Source organism: Ictidomys tridecemlineatus, chromosome 4 (assembly GCF_052094955.1).
Source record: "Ictidomys tridecemlineatus isolate mIctTri1 chromosome 4, mIctTri1.hap1, whole genome shotgun sequence".
In the NCBI taxonomy this organism is placed as follows: Eukaryota; Metazoa; Chordata; class Mammalia; order Rodentia; family Sciuridae; genus Ictidomys; species Ictidomys tridecemlineatus.
In genome coordinates, this window is record NC_135480.1 from 210,232,901 (window position 1) to 210,246,226 (window position 13,326).

The 13,326-nt window shown below is 59.0% G+C and overlaps 1 protein-coding gene across 15 annotated transcripts in view; it reads left to right on the top strand.

Moving 5' to 3' along the window:
- Window positions 1-5,167: 5,167 nt before the first annotated feature.
- Cacna1b (calcium voltage-gated channel subunit alpha1 B) overlaps window positions 5,168-13,326 on the top strand; it is a 183,122-nt gene continuing 174,963 nt past the window's right edge. For all 15 annotated transcript variants that reach the window (XM_078048846.1, XM_078048847.1, XM_078048834.1 and 12 more), the window contains exons 1-3: window positions 5,168-5,606; window positions 6,633-6,739; window positions 10,731-10,870. In XM_078048846.1, the coding sequence (XP_077904972.1) occupies window positions 5,324-5,606; window positions 6,633-6,739; window positions 10,731-10,870 (530 nt within the window). In that variant the 5' untranslated portion in view covers window positions 5,168-5,323. The remainder of the gene's footprint in view (window positions 5,607-6,632; window positions 6,740-10,730; window positions 10,871-13,326) is intronic.

Genomic DNA, 13,326 nt, shown 5'->3' on the forward strand with positions numbered 1-13,326 from the left:
AGACCTGGGTGGTGACTGGTTCCGAAATCCCTCCTGGTGCCACTTGTACTGGTCCAGGTCTTCCAGGTGGGAGTCGATGTGCAGGGCTCAATCTCATGAGATGGGGCAGAGTCCAGGGTGCTGTGGGCAGGAGCAGGGGAAACCGGGGGAGACAGCAGATGGCCATGCAGGCAACTCCAGCAAGAAGATGCAGGAGAAGTTGGATGACAGCAACCCTGACCTCTAGGCAGTCCAAGAAGCTTCAGGAAACCCCCAGGAGTGGCCCGGGAGGTGTGGTCCCCCCCAGCCGATGTGGCACAGCAGGCTTCGATGGGCTGCAAGGCTCCTGTCCATTATCAAAATGTCTTATGTGGGCTTCTTTTTAAAAACACAAAGGCTGAAAAGTAACCAAAATAAACAGATGAGAGGAGGTGCAGAGAGCACGTAGCAAAGAAGGCAGCAGGAGGTGTGGGGGGCAGGCAGCAGGGGGCGTGGGGGCAGGTAGCAGAGGAGAGGAAAGCACCTCAGAGACAGTCAAAGGCAGACACTGATCATTTGACAGTCTGATAAAATGGCAAATCTCTGGGGAATATAAGTGAAATAAGAATTTTAAATGGACACAGTCCCATGTACAGTGTATATAAGAAGTTGTGGTGAACAACTGCAGGCCAAAAACCTTCCAGAAAGGTGGACTGATCAATGACCTGAGGGACAGAACTTGAAGCAGCGGCTCCTGGCTGGAATCACCAGGGCTGCCAGGTTGCAGCCCGCACCCAGCGTGGACTTGCCTGGGGGAGCACTGCAGCCTGGTCTGGAGGCCTCGGCCTGGGCATTGGGGCCCCATAGGGACTGTCTGAGAGCCTGACCTCGGTGGTGGAAGTGGATGGTGGCATGGCCATCCTGGCTCACCCCGAGTGAGGTGGTGGGCCTGTCAGCGGGCTAAGGAAGAGAAAGTAATGGCCAGACAGGTCACTGCTCGGGAAGACTGGAGCATGAGGGCAGAAACAATTCACTTGGCCAAGGTGCGGGTGGAAACAAGACCCCTGGCAGCAGGACCTGGGTGAGGCTGCTGCACCGCCCCCTCTGAGCTGGCACAAGAAGGCCAGAAGTGAAAGGTAGAGGATTGGAAAAGAGGAGGTGAAACTTGCTGTCCACATGGTTACACAGAAAGCAAAAATCTGACAACAAATTATTAGAAGCAGCCACAATATTTAGTGAGGTCACTGTCAAATCAGCAGAGAACTGTCTTGGAATAACAGCTTAAAATGAAATCCTTTATTACAGTATGCAATCAGATAAAACCCCCCAGAGTAAATGTGAATGTGCACAGCTTTTGTAAAAATGTGTTTGAAAAATTGAACTTTAAAAAAATAAATTTTTACGAAAACCAATTTTTAATAAAAGCTAAAAATGACCCTGATCAATGAACACATGTATTGCTCATGTGTTGGAAGCTTAGCATCAAGGACGTCTGTTTGCCCCCAGCTGCTCTGTGAACATGCTGTCAACAGCTCTGTGTGTGTCGCCTGAGTGGTGGGTTCTGAAGTGGTGAAAGGGGTAGAAGTAGCTCCTGAATTTCAGGATGGGTGGGGGGTCCTTCCACAGCACTCCCCAACATAGCAGCGTCAGGGAGCGCCTTGCCTGCCTGGGGCAGGGCCCAGACACCAGGGACGCAGACACACTGCAGGGAGAGTTTGAGCATCCCCAAGGGAAGCGGACCCCTGCCTGCCTGCCTCCTGTCACGCAGAAGAACTAGTTTCAAGTGGCTTAGGAGGAAAAGCAAGACCACTCGGACTTTAAGGAAGTCAAGGAGAGCATGCACTCAACACCCAGCAGAAGAGAGGGAGAGCTGGATGAGTTTGGCTCATGTGTGAGGTGAGGGCTGCACGGTCCACCCGATCACCAAACGAGCAGGAGACTCCCTGTGCCATCCTGGAGGATAGCAGCACTGTCAACCTGCGGAATTCACCGCGAAGCATGAGAAGCTTCTCTGCTTCATTAGTCACCAGTGAGATGCATATTAAACCAAGGGGGGCACTTGACATGCCTACCAGGCTGGTCTTACAGAGTGCTGGGGAGGATGTGAGGCGGACAGATCTGCCTGTGTTCTGGTGCTACCCCTGCCCATGCCTGCACTAGCAGCTTCCTGAGGCTCCGGTGTAGAGGCGCCACCGATGGCCAGTAATCCTCCTCCTGGGGTTGCATCTGCAGCTCCTGCCTCATACCAGAGAGCAGGAGAACTCAGCACAAATCTCCATCCTGATGGAATGGGAAGCAATACGGGTTCCCTCCACTCCACATGGTGTGGTGTGTGGCAGCCCCTGCAGCACCATGTGGTGCTGCTGGATGCAGAACTCAGAAGCACATAAAGCCATGCACCTGTGTTGCACAGGGTTAAGAGTGGAGCACAGTGAGAGCTCTGCAGAATGAGTGTGTGCAATGGCGTCTGGACAATGAGAGGACAAGAACAGGGGCACAGGGTTCCTCCGCCTCCTCTGCAGAGCCATTAGTGCCCTGCATTAGATTTAAGATAGACATTATTTATATAAGAAAGAAAAACTTGTAGATTTACCTCTCCACTCCCCTAAGAGGACCCAACCCAGTGCCAGAGGTGGGGCCAAGAAGGGAACATTGCCAGGACATCTCAGGAGCAACCACAGAGAGGCTGGCTTTTGGTGTAGAGTCTGGAAGACAGTGGCCGTGGTCACAGCTGCCATCATGTAGCATAGGGGCAGCACTGACTTCGGGACCCACAGTCTTCTTGGGGGACATGGATGTGCCGGTCTGTCCCCTGTGTGACCAGCAGCAGCTGGAACCAGTAGGTGTGTCCCCGGAGGTTTGTAGTCTGCATTTTGCCAGGTGTGTAGGATGAGGACCCAGGGAGCTGGGGAGCATGTGTGTAGGCTCCTCTGGTCAGTTCATTCACTCGACGGCTGTGTGTGAGCCTTCACATCCAGCCCTGGCCCTTGGCTCCCCGCCCAGCCCCTTTGTGTATCCCACTGCAGTTCATTCTCCGCACATGCCCGGGTGAGCACTCAGGACCACTCCTCCCCAAGTGGTGCCGTCAGCCAGCGCCTGGCTGCACTCTGCAAGAGTGAAGGGCCTGTGCCTCCTGTACAGACCACACCATGTTCCCTCTGTATCAGCAGCTTCTCCTGCCGAGCATGAGCACAGCATACAGGGTGCTACCTACAGACCCACCCGCTCAGTCTCGCCAGGCCTCTCCCTAACTATTGCTTCAGTCTCTGCTCCCCTTTGCAGAAGAGCTGTCCACATACCTGAGTTCACTTCCTCACTGCACCAGCTGCCTCCTCCTCTGCATGTGCCTCCTGACTGTATGAACTCCCCAATCCCTGCTCCACATTTAACCTCCACATCCACAATTTGGTGGGCTCTGGTGTACAGTCAAGGGGTCACAGCCATGGCCCAGTATCCAAACCACACTACCCTTCTGTTGGCAGCAGTCAAGACCCCCAGCTGGCTTCTCCGTTCTGCAATGGGTCAATGGCAGCCTTCCCTCCTACTTCTCGGAGAAGTGAGCCCTGACTTGGGCAGCTTCATGCCCATTCAGGGGATGACAGCTGTCCTGTCTGCTTAATGAAGTTCAAGCCTTATGAAAAAGCCTTTTCTTCATTATAAAAAGATGTCATAAATTGATTGTTTAAAGTGGGTACTATTTTTACACCTGCCCTTCCTGTTTGAGATGGTGATGCAGAGGTGTCATGCTTAGTGCTGAGGCAGCTCCTTGGGCCAGGGGCGGCAGGCAAGAAGACAGAGTGTGGTGCTTGTGTTGATCGGGGGAGGGAGGGGGATGGAAAGACAGTCTCTAAAACTGACATTTCATCAGTGAGGTCAGGACTGTACTGTACAAGCTGCTCCTAGATGAAGTTGGGTTGCCTACCTCTGACTGCCTGGATGATAAGGGGACAGAGACAGGGGTGGAGACACAGGGTTCCTCCACCTCCTCTACAGAGCCATTGGCTCTGTAGATCCACATCTGGTCTGCCACTTTCCATGCTCCCGAAGCAGCCAGAGGTTCCTCTGGAATATAAGCCAGATACTGACATGTGGTCTTCATGGACCTCCACGGTCCTCTGCCTGGCCTGGCTTTGCATGCCTCACCTCTGTAGCATTCAGGTGTGCTCCAGAATCCTTCCTTTCCTGGAAGGAGTCTTCCCCGACCCCAAGGCAGAAAGGCCTCCTCCAGGAGGCTGGCAAGCTTGTTTTCAGGATGTTTGTCCTGGCAGAGTGAAGAGGATCCCTGTCTGGCTTCCTCTACCACCCACCAAGAGTGATTTGGGAAAACTTCTCACCAGCATGCTGTGGGACCTGGAGCAAATGTGTGTGATCATCATGCCTAGCACCAAGCAGGTGCAATGTAAATATTTGCTATCCTTGGTGTAAAAATGTCACCTCCACGAAGGAGGAACCAGTGCCTGGCAAATGGGTGCTTACAAAATGCTTGGGGGAGAGGGAGGATGGATGGATGGACAAAGTGGTGCGAGGGCACCATTATTTGGTTCTTATTGAATTAATGTCGGAATGTCAGAATTGAGATCTAGTAGCCAATTCAGTGTCTGGTGTATGCACAAGGGCTGGGAGCCCTCGACAGGGCTGTGTCATGAAAACTTGGGGCAAGAATATCGGAGAACCATTAGGACCAGAACTGCCCTTGGGAGACCAGGCCTTCTGGGAAGCTGCGGGAGGTCTGCAGAGAAGTCCAGAGGAGCTGTCCATGCGGCCTCCAGGGAAGAGTGAGTTGTGGACCTACTGGGGAACCTGGAGCCTGTCCTCTCTCTTCGGACTGGTGCATCTCAACACTGCTGACGTCTCTGGAGAGCGCGGTCGGTTTGGGTGGAATGCGAGGAGTCGGGCAGTGAACTCTGGGGACAGCATGGCTCGGCGCCAAGTGCGGCTGTCGAAGACTCTAGCGCACCGGTTCGCTTCTGGTGGCTTCCAGCCCGTGTGCGGAGCGGGACGCGTGGAGGGCGCACATTCTCCCGACCGACCGGAACCCGGGCGCAGCCGCAGCATCAGCCTAGGCGCAGCCTCGAGGGCCAGCGGCTGGGGAGGGCGGTGGAGACTGGGTGGGGGCGACCAGGCGGGGGCGGGGCCGGAGAGTCCGGGGGCGGGGCCGTTTCGGATTGGCCAGACACCGCCGCGTGACCGGCCCCTTATAGGGCGTGGCGCGGGGCCGCGGAGTCGGGTGCGGCGGTGGCCGGGCCGGGCGAGGTCCGGTTCTGTCCCGGCAGCTTGGCGACTGTTCTGCTTTGAGCGCCTGGTGCGCCCCGCGTCCTCCCTGCCGGGGCCACCGGGCTGGGGATGTGCGCGGCGCCCCGGAGCCATGGTCCGCTTCGGGGACGAGCTGGGCGGCCGCTATGGGGGCGCCGGCAGCGGGGAGAGGGCGCGGGGCGGCGGGGCCGGCGGGGCGGGTGGCCCGGGCCCCGGAGGGCTACAGCCGGGCCAGCGGGTCCTCTACAAGCAGTCCATTGCGCAGCGCGCACGGACCATGGCGCTGTACAATCCCATCCCGGTCAAGCAGAACTGCTTCACCGTCAATCGCTCGCTCTTCGTCTTCAGCGAGGACAACGTCGTCCGCAAATACGCCAAGCGCATCACCGAGTGGCCATATCCTGCCAGCGACTGGGCCGGGCGGGGCAGGGGCTGACTGCCGAGGTCGCGAGGGCAGAGACCGGGCGCGGACCGGGCGCGGCGTCCGTGTTCCGCGTCTGCCAGGTCTGGGAGGGGCGGTCTGGACCGAGGGCAAGGACTGGGGCCGGTCGCGGCGGCGCCCAGTGGCCATTTTTCTCCGGGCCAGGAGGAGGGTGCGACCCGGGAGAGGCGCAGCGAAGACGCCGCGGACCGGCGAGGAGGGGGCGGGGCGGGGCCTCCGAGGCCGGTCTCTGCGCGTGTGTGCGTGTGGTCGTGCGCGCGCGTCTGTGTGTGTGTGTGTGTGTGTGTGTGTGTGTGTGTGTCTGTGTGGTCCTGAAGGCGGCGGCCAGCTGGCCCCAGGGGTCTGGGCGGAGCCCCTCCGCCCTAAGGCTCAACCTTTGGTTCACTTGGCCTTGGGGAGCTTGGTCGGGGTGCAGAGCTCGCGGCCAGCATGGAGGGCACCCGAGGGCGAATCCATGTCTGTGTAGGTGTGAGACCGTGTGGATGCGGGCCCGTGCGCGTGCTGGCTGCAGGTGCCTGCGTGTGCGTGTGCGGGCATAGCACGAGTCCCGCGCTGCGCGTGCGTGCGTTCGAGATTCTCGGTTCATGTATGTTCACGTGCCTGTGTAGGTACTTGTGGCTGCGTGTCTTTAGGTGGGAGCGTGCGCCTGCGCGGGGGTCTCGTATTGCCGCTCTGGGAACGCACAGCCCCCAGCCTTGGGGAGCCGCCCGGGCGGATCTGGGCGGAGGCGCTGTCCGTGGTGCTGACGGCCGTCCGGACGTGCAGAGGGGCTGGCGGCTGCTACTGCAGAGGCCCCGCCTTTCGGCGGTCCCCTGGGATGCGGGTGGGCAGCGAAAGAGACCAACCCTCGTCCGTGGACGTGGTGGGCTCAGGACCCACCATCCTCAGCCCTCGGGAGACGCCTAGCCAAGGCTGCTGCACTGCACGGCCACCGGCCTCTGCCGCTGTGGCGCCTCCTGGCCAGTCCTTAACCCACACACTCCCTTTGAGTACATGATTCTGGCCACCATCATCGCCAACTGCATCGTGCTGGCCCTGGAGCAGCATCTCCCTGACGGAGACAAGACGCCCATGTCGGAGCGCCTGGTGAGTGCTGGCGCTGGGGTCTGGGGCCAGATGGTGGGATGGTGGCAACTTGTCTGATTCACTTTCTTTAGAATCTGTGCCTGAGCTGGGAAGCACCCCACACACTTCAGGTAGGGGACAGGATAGAACCTGGGCAGCTGACTCCTCCTTGTAGGGTCAGGAAGTTGAGATGTCCAGCTCAACTGATCTGCTCTGTTCCTGGAGCCACCCCCACACCAAAGATGGGCCATCCAGGCAGCTGCTCTGGGCTCTCATCTGAGAATCTAAGTTCTAAACCTGGGGCGAGGGAGAGCGTTCATATGGAGAGGAGAATGTCAGGTGGAATGGGTTCCCTGGGGAGAATGGGTCAGCTGCCCACCTTCCCTGCAGGCCTGGTGGGGCTCTTTTGGTGCAACCCTGAGTCTGGGGATTGGGGTCCTCCTTCAGGGTTATCTTCTGTGGCCTTTTTAGAACCCTGTTCCCACAGGGTCTGCCCCTCCTGGAGAAGTCCTCCTTTCCAAATGTTCTGAATAGTTTTTACCCCTAGCTTCCTGCCAAGAGCCCTCCAGTCCCTTGTGGTATCTGTGCTGAACCACAGAGCCTGTGAGAACCAGGAGCCAGGGCAGGACCTCTGCAGGATGTTGGGCAGAGTAGGAGGCAGATGTTGAAGGCCAGCCTAGTGGACTCTGGGTCAGAGGGCTGGATCAGAGTGAGCATAACTTGATGGCACAGTTCCAAACCCATAGTTCTCTCCTGCCAGGCCCCTTTGTTTGGGCTCAGTGTGGGCTGGGTGTGGGCTGCTATGCCTCAGAATGCAGAGAAAGAAGGCAATTAGAGGGGCCTGGAGAGGGGGGCTTGGGCATGAGGTCCCCCAGGGCACAGCCTCTGCTCTGTCTTCCCTCTACCCTGGCTGCCACTTCACGACTCCTACTCAGTGAAGATGTGAGATATGGCCTGGTAGGTGCTTTTTGTGGGGCCCAGTGCCCTTCTGAGTTCTGGTTGGCCACCTAGCCACTCCTGGCACTGTGGTGTGGAAGGGGAGATGATTAGGTGGACACTGGGAGCTGAGGAGTTTCCTGGAGGACAACAGAAGGCCATGTGGGTTGGGTGGTGGCAGTGGGCACAGATCAACCATGCTATGAGGCCATCATGGTCCCTGGGGGTACCTGGGCATGGGGCTGATGGGGTCTCTTGCCTCCTCTGGACCTCTAGCTCCTACTGGTAGCGAGCTGTGCTTCAGAGGACAGAGCAGAGGGTGAAAGGGGGAGGAAGCTGGAGGTCCAGGGCACAGGCATGGTCATATTTCATGAAGTCTGGTAAGTAGGGCCAGAGAGACTCAGGCCAAGGGTCAGACTGGGGTTGGTGCAGGGAGACCAGTGCAGTGGCCAGACTCAGGGTCCTCTTGTGGACCAGCTGGCATCCAGCCATGTGAACTTCTGCCTCACAGGTGCAGCAGTTTTGCTTTGGGTGGCAGGTGGGGATGTGTGCTTCTGGATGGGGGCTGTCTTTGGGGAGAATCAGCAGAATGTGTCCCAGATGGAGGTCTGAGGACCTCTTTGCTGACCCCGGTCCTGCATGCAGGTCCAGCCCTCAAGGGTCTGAAGACAGACAGGAGCTAGACTATGGTCTGGAGGCTGGACTGCTGTCTGGGCAGCAGGGGGGTTGAATGGGTTGGGTGGATTTCTCAGTGGCCTGCTAGCCAGGCTCTGGTGCAGCCTTCCTGGCTCCTCATCTGGGGGTTCTGCTTCCCACCCACCCATCAGCTTCCTGATTTGCCTTTGGCTGGAGCCCCTTGAAGTCCAGTGCCACCCACACCCATGGCTGCCTGTACCCCTAGGTGGTGGTCCAGGGCCAGGCTGGGATGAGCTGAGAGGAGAGCTCTGGGGTAGTGTCTCCTTCCCAGTGGCCCTGGAGTACGGCCTGCACTTTTCTTTTCTGTCTATAAGCCTTCTGAGAAGATGTGTCCTCTGGGCCCAGCTATTCCATTTGGGCAGATGATCAGTGGCTCCTCTTCTTGGGAAAGAGGATGCTTCAAACTAAGAAGGCTTGAGGTCACAGAAAGTGTACACACTCCTCCAGGGGCCTTGTCCCTGTCATGAGTCAGCATCAGAGTTGCAGGGCAGGAGCACTGGGCCATAGTGAACCCTCGTGTTCTGGCAGCATCCATAGGCCCCTGCTGTGAGCTTATGTCCTGCCTCATCCCCTGGGGAGAGCCATCAGGAGCCAGGCTTCTGGGAGAAAGGTTCAGGCTTTGGGGGCTGGTAGTCCCATCTCACTTGGCAGCTTCTTGCAGCCAATGTCCAGCCCTGCCACTCTGACCCCTGCCCCGCAGGACAGAGCAGCTCTCTGGAGGGAAGTTCCTCCAGTGAATTTCACTGTCAGGAAAATTACTATGCCCATGGCTCTGGGAGCTGGCCTGCTCCTTAGCTCCTCTTCATCTGCTGCTGAGTGAGTCCTGCTGACCCTCCACCTCCAGCTCCCCTGGTCCAGCTCCCCTGGTATAGCTCCACAGGTCCAGTGCCCACGTCCAGTACCCAGGCCCAGCTCCCCAGCTCCAGCTCCTCTGGTATAGCTCCCCAGGTCTAGTACCCAGCTCCAGCTCCCCTGGTCTAATTCCACAGGTCCAGCCCCCCAGCTCCAGCTCCCCAGGTCTAGCTCTCCTGGCCCGGCTCCCCTGGTCCAGCTCCTTTGGTCTAGCTCCACAGGTCCAGTACCCATGTCCAGCTCCCCTGGTCCAGCTCCCCTGGTCTAGTTCCACAGGTCCAATACCCAGGTCCAGCTCCTCAGGTGCAGCTCTCCTGGTATAGCTCCACAGGTTCAGTAGCCAGGTCCAGCTCCCCAGGTCCAGCCCCCCAGGTCCAGCTCCCCTGGTCCAGCTCCGTTGGTCTAGCTCCCTATATCCAGTACCCGCGTCCAGCTCCCCTGGTCCAGCTCCCAGGTCCAATACCCAGGTCCAGCTCCCCTGGTCCAGCCCCCCAGGTCCAGCTCCCCTGGTCCAACTCCACAGGTCCCTTACCCAGGTCCAGTACCCAGGTCCAGCTCCCCAAATCCAGCTCCCAGGGCTCTTTGCCACTGTCCCTAGGCCTGTGAAGCACTGTCACTTGCCATGCTGCACCCTCATGTGGTACTGTTCTCCCCAAGCTCCACGCTGCTTGCTCAGCACCAAAATGGCCTGCTCCAGCTTGATGCTCAGAACCTGTTGACCAAGTCACTGCCTGGGGTGGAGGACAGGGGTCTTTCTAGGATCTCTCATCTTCTTTCCTTTTGGTCACACTGGTTCCTTCAACTGGAGTTCTTTTCCTCAAAATCTGGCCATGGAAAACTTGGCCCTTTGACACCACACCTCCAGGAGCCTCCCTGAGGTCCAGCTGTGTCGGTTTCAGGACCTTGGCCCTGAATAAGCTCCTGTCCTGGGGGTCCTCACAGAAGCCACTGCTCCCATGGTCTCAGGGCTGCAGGTTTTGCTTCTGTGTTTCTGTTTGTTCCCTGCTAGTGTTTGCAGGTTCTGTTGATCCAGGTGTGTATTGAAAGTGTCAGTGGGCCCTGGACTGAGTTCTGAGGCTGAGTTTTATTCAGATAACTGTGCCCCGTGGTCAGCTGAGGTGGCTGCTGGGTTTAGCTGTGGTCCTTGCCCAGTTACAGATCTTCTTAGAAAGAGATAGCAGTGGAGGGCATTGGCAGGGTGTCCACAGTTGATAGAGACCCACTTCCACCTCACTGTCTTCATTGCCTTCTTCACTGGTTCAAGCAGAGCAGGCCCTGGGTGCTCTGAGCTGGAGCAGAAGCTGAGACACTAATGCTGTCCATCAGCAGTGGGGTGTCCCTTTAGGGGGCACATGCAGATGAGCACACACAGGCTAGTGGTGGAAATGCCAGGCTGGAGGAGTCTGGGTGTGTCAGGCTGGTCAGGAGGATCAGACTTGGGACAGTGGGTGTGGCCATCAGACAGGGCCTGCTGCCCCAGCCACTGCAGGGAGGGCAGAAGTAACCAGTGCCCCGTGCCTCTCCTCAGGATGACACAGAGCCCTATTTCATCGGCATCTTTTGCTTTGAGGCGGGGATCAAGATCATCGCGCTCGGCTTTGCTTTCCACAAGGGCTCCTACCTGCGGAATGGCTGGAACGTCATGGACTTCGTGGTGGTCCTCACAGGGTAGGTGGCCTGCATGCCCTGTGTGGGTGTTCATGCCCTGCCCAGGGTGTGGGGCATGGAGGTTTCCGCAGCTGTCTGTGTGCTCTTGGCTCAGGAGAGGCTTGTTTGCAGAGTCACCGGGGAGGCAGCTGCTGGGTCCCACGGCCACAGTGACCAGGAGGGTGCCTGCTTTGTGGTCTGCGTCTGCTGGGGAGAGGCTCCCCAGGAGGGGAGGGCTTTGCTGCCTGGGATCTGGGGGGCACTTGGCCCTTGAGCTTCTTCCTGTCCTAGAGCCACCTGGACCCTCCAAGCTCTTTGCTGCCTTCCCTTGAGGCCACAACCAGGGCCTCCACCCAGTTTCCTCCTCAGCTCGTCCTTATGATGGCCAACGTGCCATCGCCCCAGCAGCCCAGGAGTCCAGGGAGCTGCTTGCCCCATGCCCACTGGCCTCAGTGGTTCCATCTGTCCGGTTGCCCCCCAGGGCCCCTCTCCCGTTTCTTTGGCTGCAGGCTGAGGGAGTGAGGGCCGTGGGACCTCTGCTCCAGAGCTTGTTGGTATGGCCCCAGTCCCAGAGGCTCTCCTTCCTGGGACCTTGGGGTCCCTGGAGGTGCAGAGCCCAGCCCACGCCCTTCTAAGGAGAGGTGGGAGGCGGAGCTGTTCCTACCTCTCACTGTCTCCATGGCCTGGCACTTGTGGGGAGACACAGGAGGGGCCGGAGCCGAAGGCAGAGGAGGAAGAGGCAGCCCTGAGTCTGGGGCTTCCTGAGTGTGGCAGTGGCTAGTGGGCTCCTGAGCGTCCCCCAGGCCTGGGACCTTAGGTGTGGGGGGCCCAGGGGTGTTGGTGTGGAGACTGCCCCTGTGCCCTTCCCAGGTGGGCACCCTCACCCTCTGCAGGGGTGCTCCCCAGGAAGCCCTCTGTGGCCCTGTGGAGACCTGCAGCCCCACCAGTGACACCAGTGGGGTGTCAGAGTTGCCCCTGGGGGGACTGGTGCTCCCCATGCTCAGGGGCCGTTCCTTGGGACGCCCAGGAGCCACCACAGGTGTTTACGTCTCTCTTGCTTGAGAAGGAAGCCTCTGAGGACAAGGCATCTTGTTTTTCAGAGCCTCCCCTGAGCCTGGCTTGGGTCCCTGGGGCCTTGGCTGAATCATGAACGTTAAGGAAAAAGAGCATTCGTGTGGGGGGTGGGCTGCCTGGGGGCCCCTTGGATTCCAGGCCAAGCCCCCAGGTGGGTGGACCGCCAGTGCTGGGCATTGGGGAGGACAGGGGGCTCACTTCTGTGGAGCCCAATGAGAGGGCTCAGCCCCTGGGGTGCTCACATCCCCTGTGCCTGGCTCTTCTGTCCCCCACCTCCCTCCTCTGCATGGCTTTCCCTGCCCTTCTCCCCGTTCCTGCCCCTCCTAGACTCCCACTTCCTGACTTCTAGGACCTCCCTCTGGTATGGCTGGGCCTGGCTCTTTCTCTTTCCCCTGAGGGGGCGCTGGGTTTCTGGGACACCCCAGTGGGAGGGGTCTGTGTCCCTGGCTCACACGCAGGCCCAGAGCCGTGGGAAGCCGCTGTGCGCTGTGCGGTGTGCTGTGTCTGCGTAGTGAGGGTCTGGGGAAGAACCCTGTCCCTGGAACTCCTGATTGGAGGTCCCTTGGGCAGTGGTGGCACAGGCTGGGGAGGGAGGCCTTTCTTGTCACTCTGCTGTTTTAATTAATATTTGTTTAATTAGTGCTCAGAGGGCTGGAGGCTGGGTGGGGAAAGGCCTTGTAAAGCCCCAGGGGTGGCTGACTGCTGAGGTCCCTCTACTTCTGAGACTAGTGTCAGAGACTGGGAGGTGCCTGAGGAGACACAGGGGCCTGTCCTGACCCAGATGCCTGTCCCCAAGGCTGAGTGCCCACCTGCTCACCCCTTCCAGACTTCTCACCTGCTCCGGTGCTCAGGGCTGGGGAGATGGGTGTGGTCTGGGCTGGGTCCCACCTCTTGGGCTGCAGGGTCTCTTGCAGATCCCAGGGGTGCCTCTGCAGGGCCCTGGGCCTTCTCGGACATGTTGGCAGCTTCTGGGAACTGAGCTTGGTGGTCTGTGCCATTGGGGAGCCTCAGGCCTGAGCCCTGTTCTCAATCGGTCAACCCATGGGTGACCACCAACTGCTGTTCCTTGGGTGGGTGGGGACATGTGGCTGGCTGCCAGACATGGTCCCTCCTTGCTATCAGAGGGCTCTGGCTCCTGGTCTGTCCTGCTGCTGACTGGAGCCCAGGGGGCCTTTGCCTGGGGGTTGGGCTCCCTGGCCTCGCAGGCTCTTCCAGGAATGCTCTGTGCCGCTTGGCGGGGGCTCGGGAGGGGCCCAGAAGGGCTCCAATGGGCAGAGTTCCAGCCTGAGCCCCAGGTGGCTCCTTGTGCAGGAGGGAGGGAGCACTGTCCCTCTTCCGTTCCTCTGTCCTTGGCTGGCTTCTCTGGCCACTGGGGGAGCTGCCCCTGCTCCACCTTCCCTCGG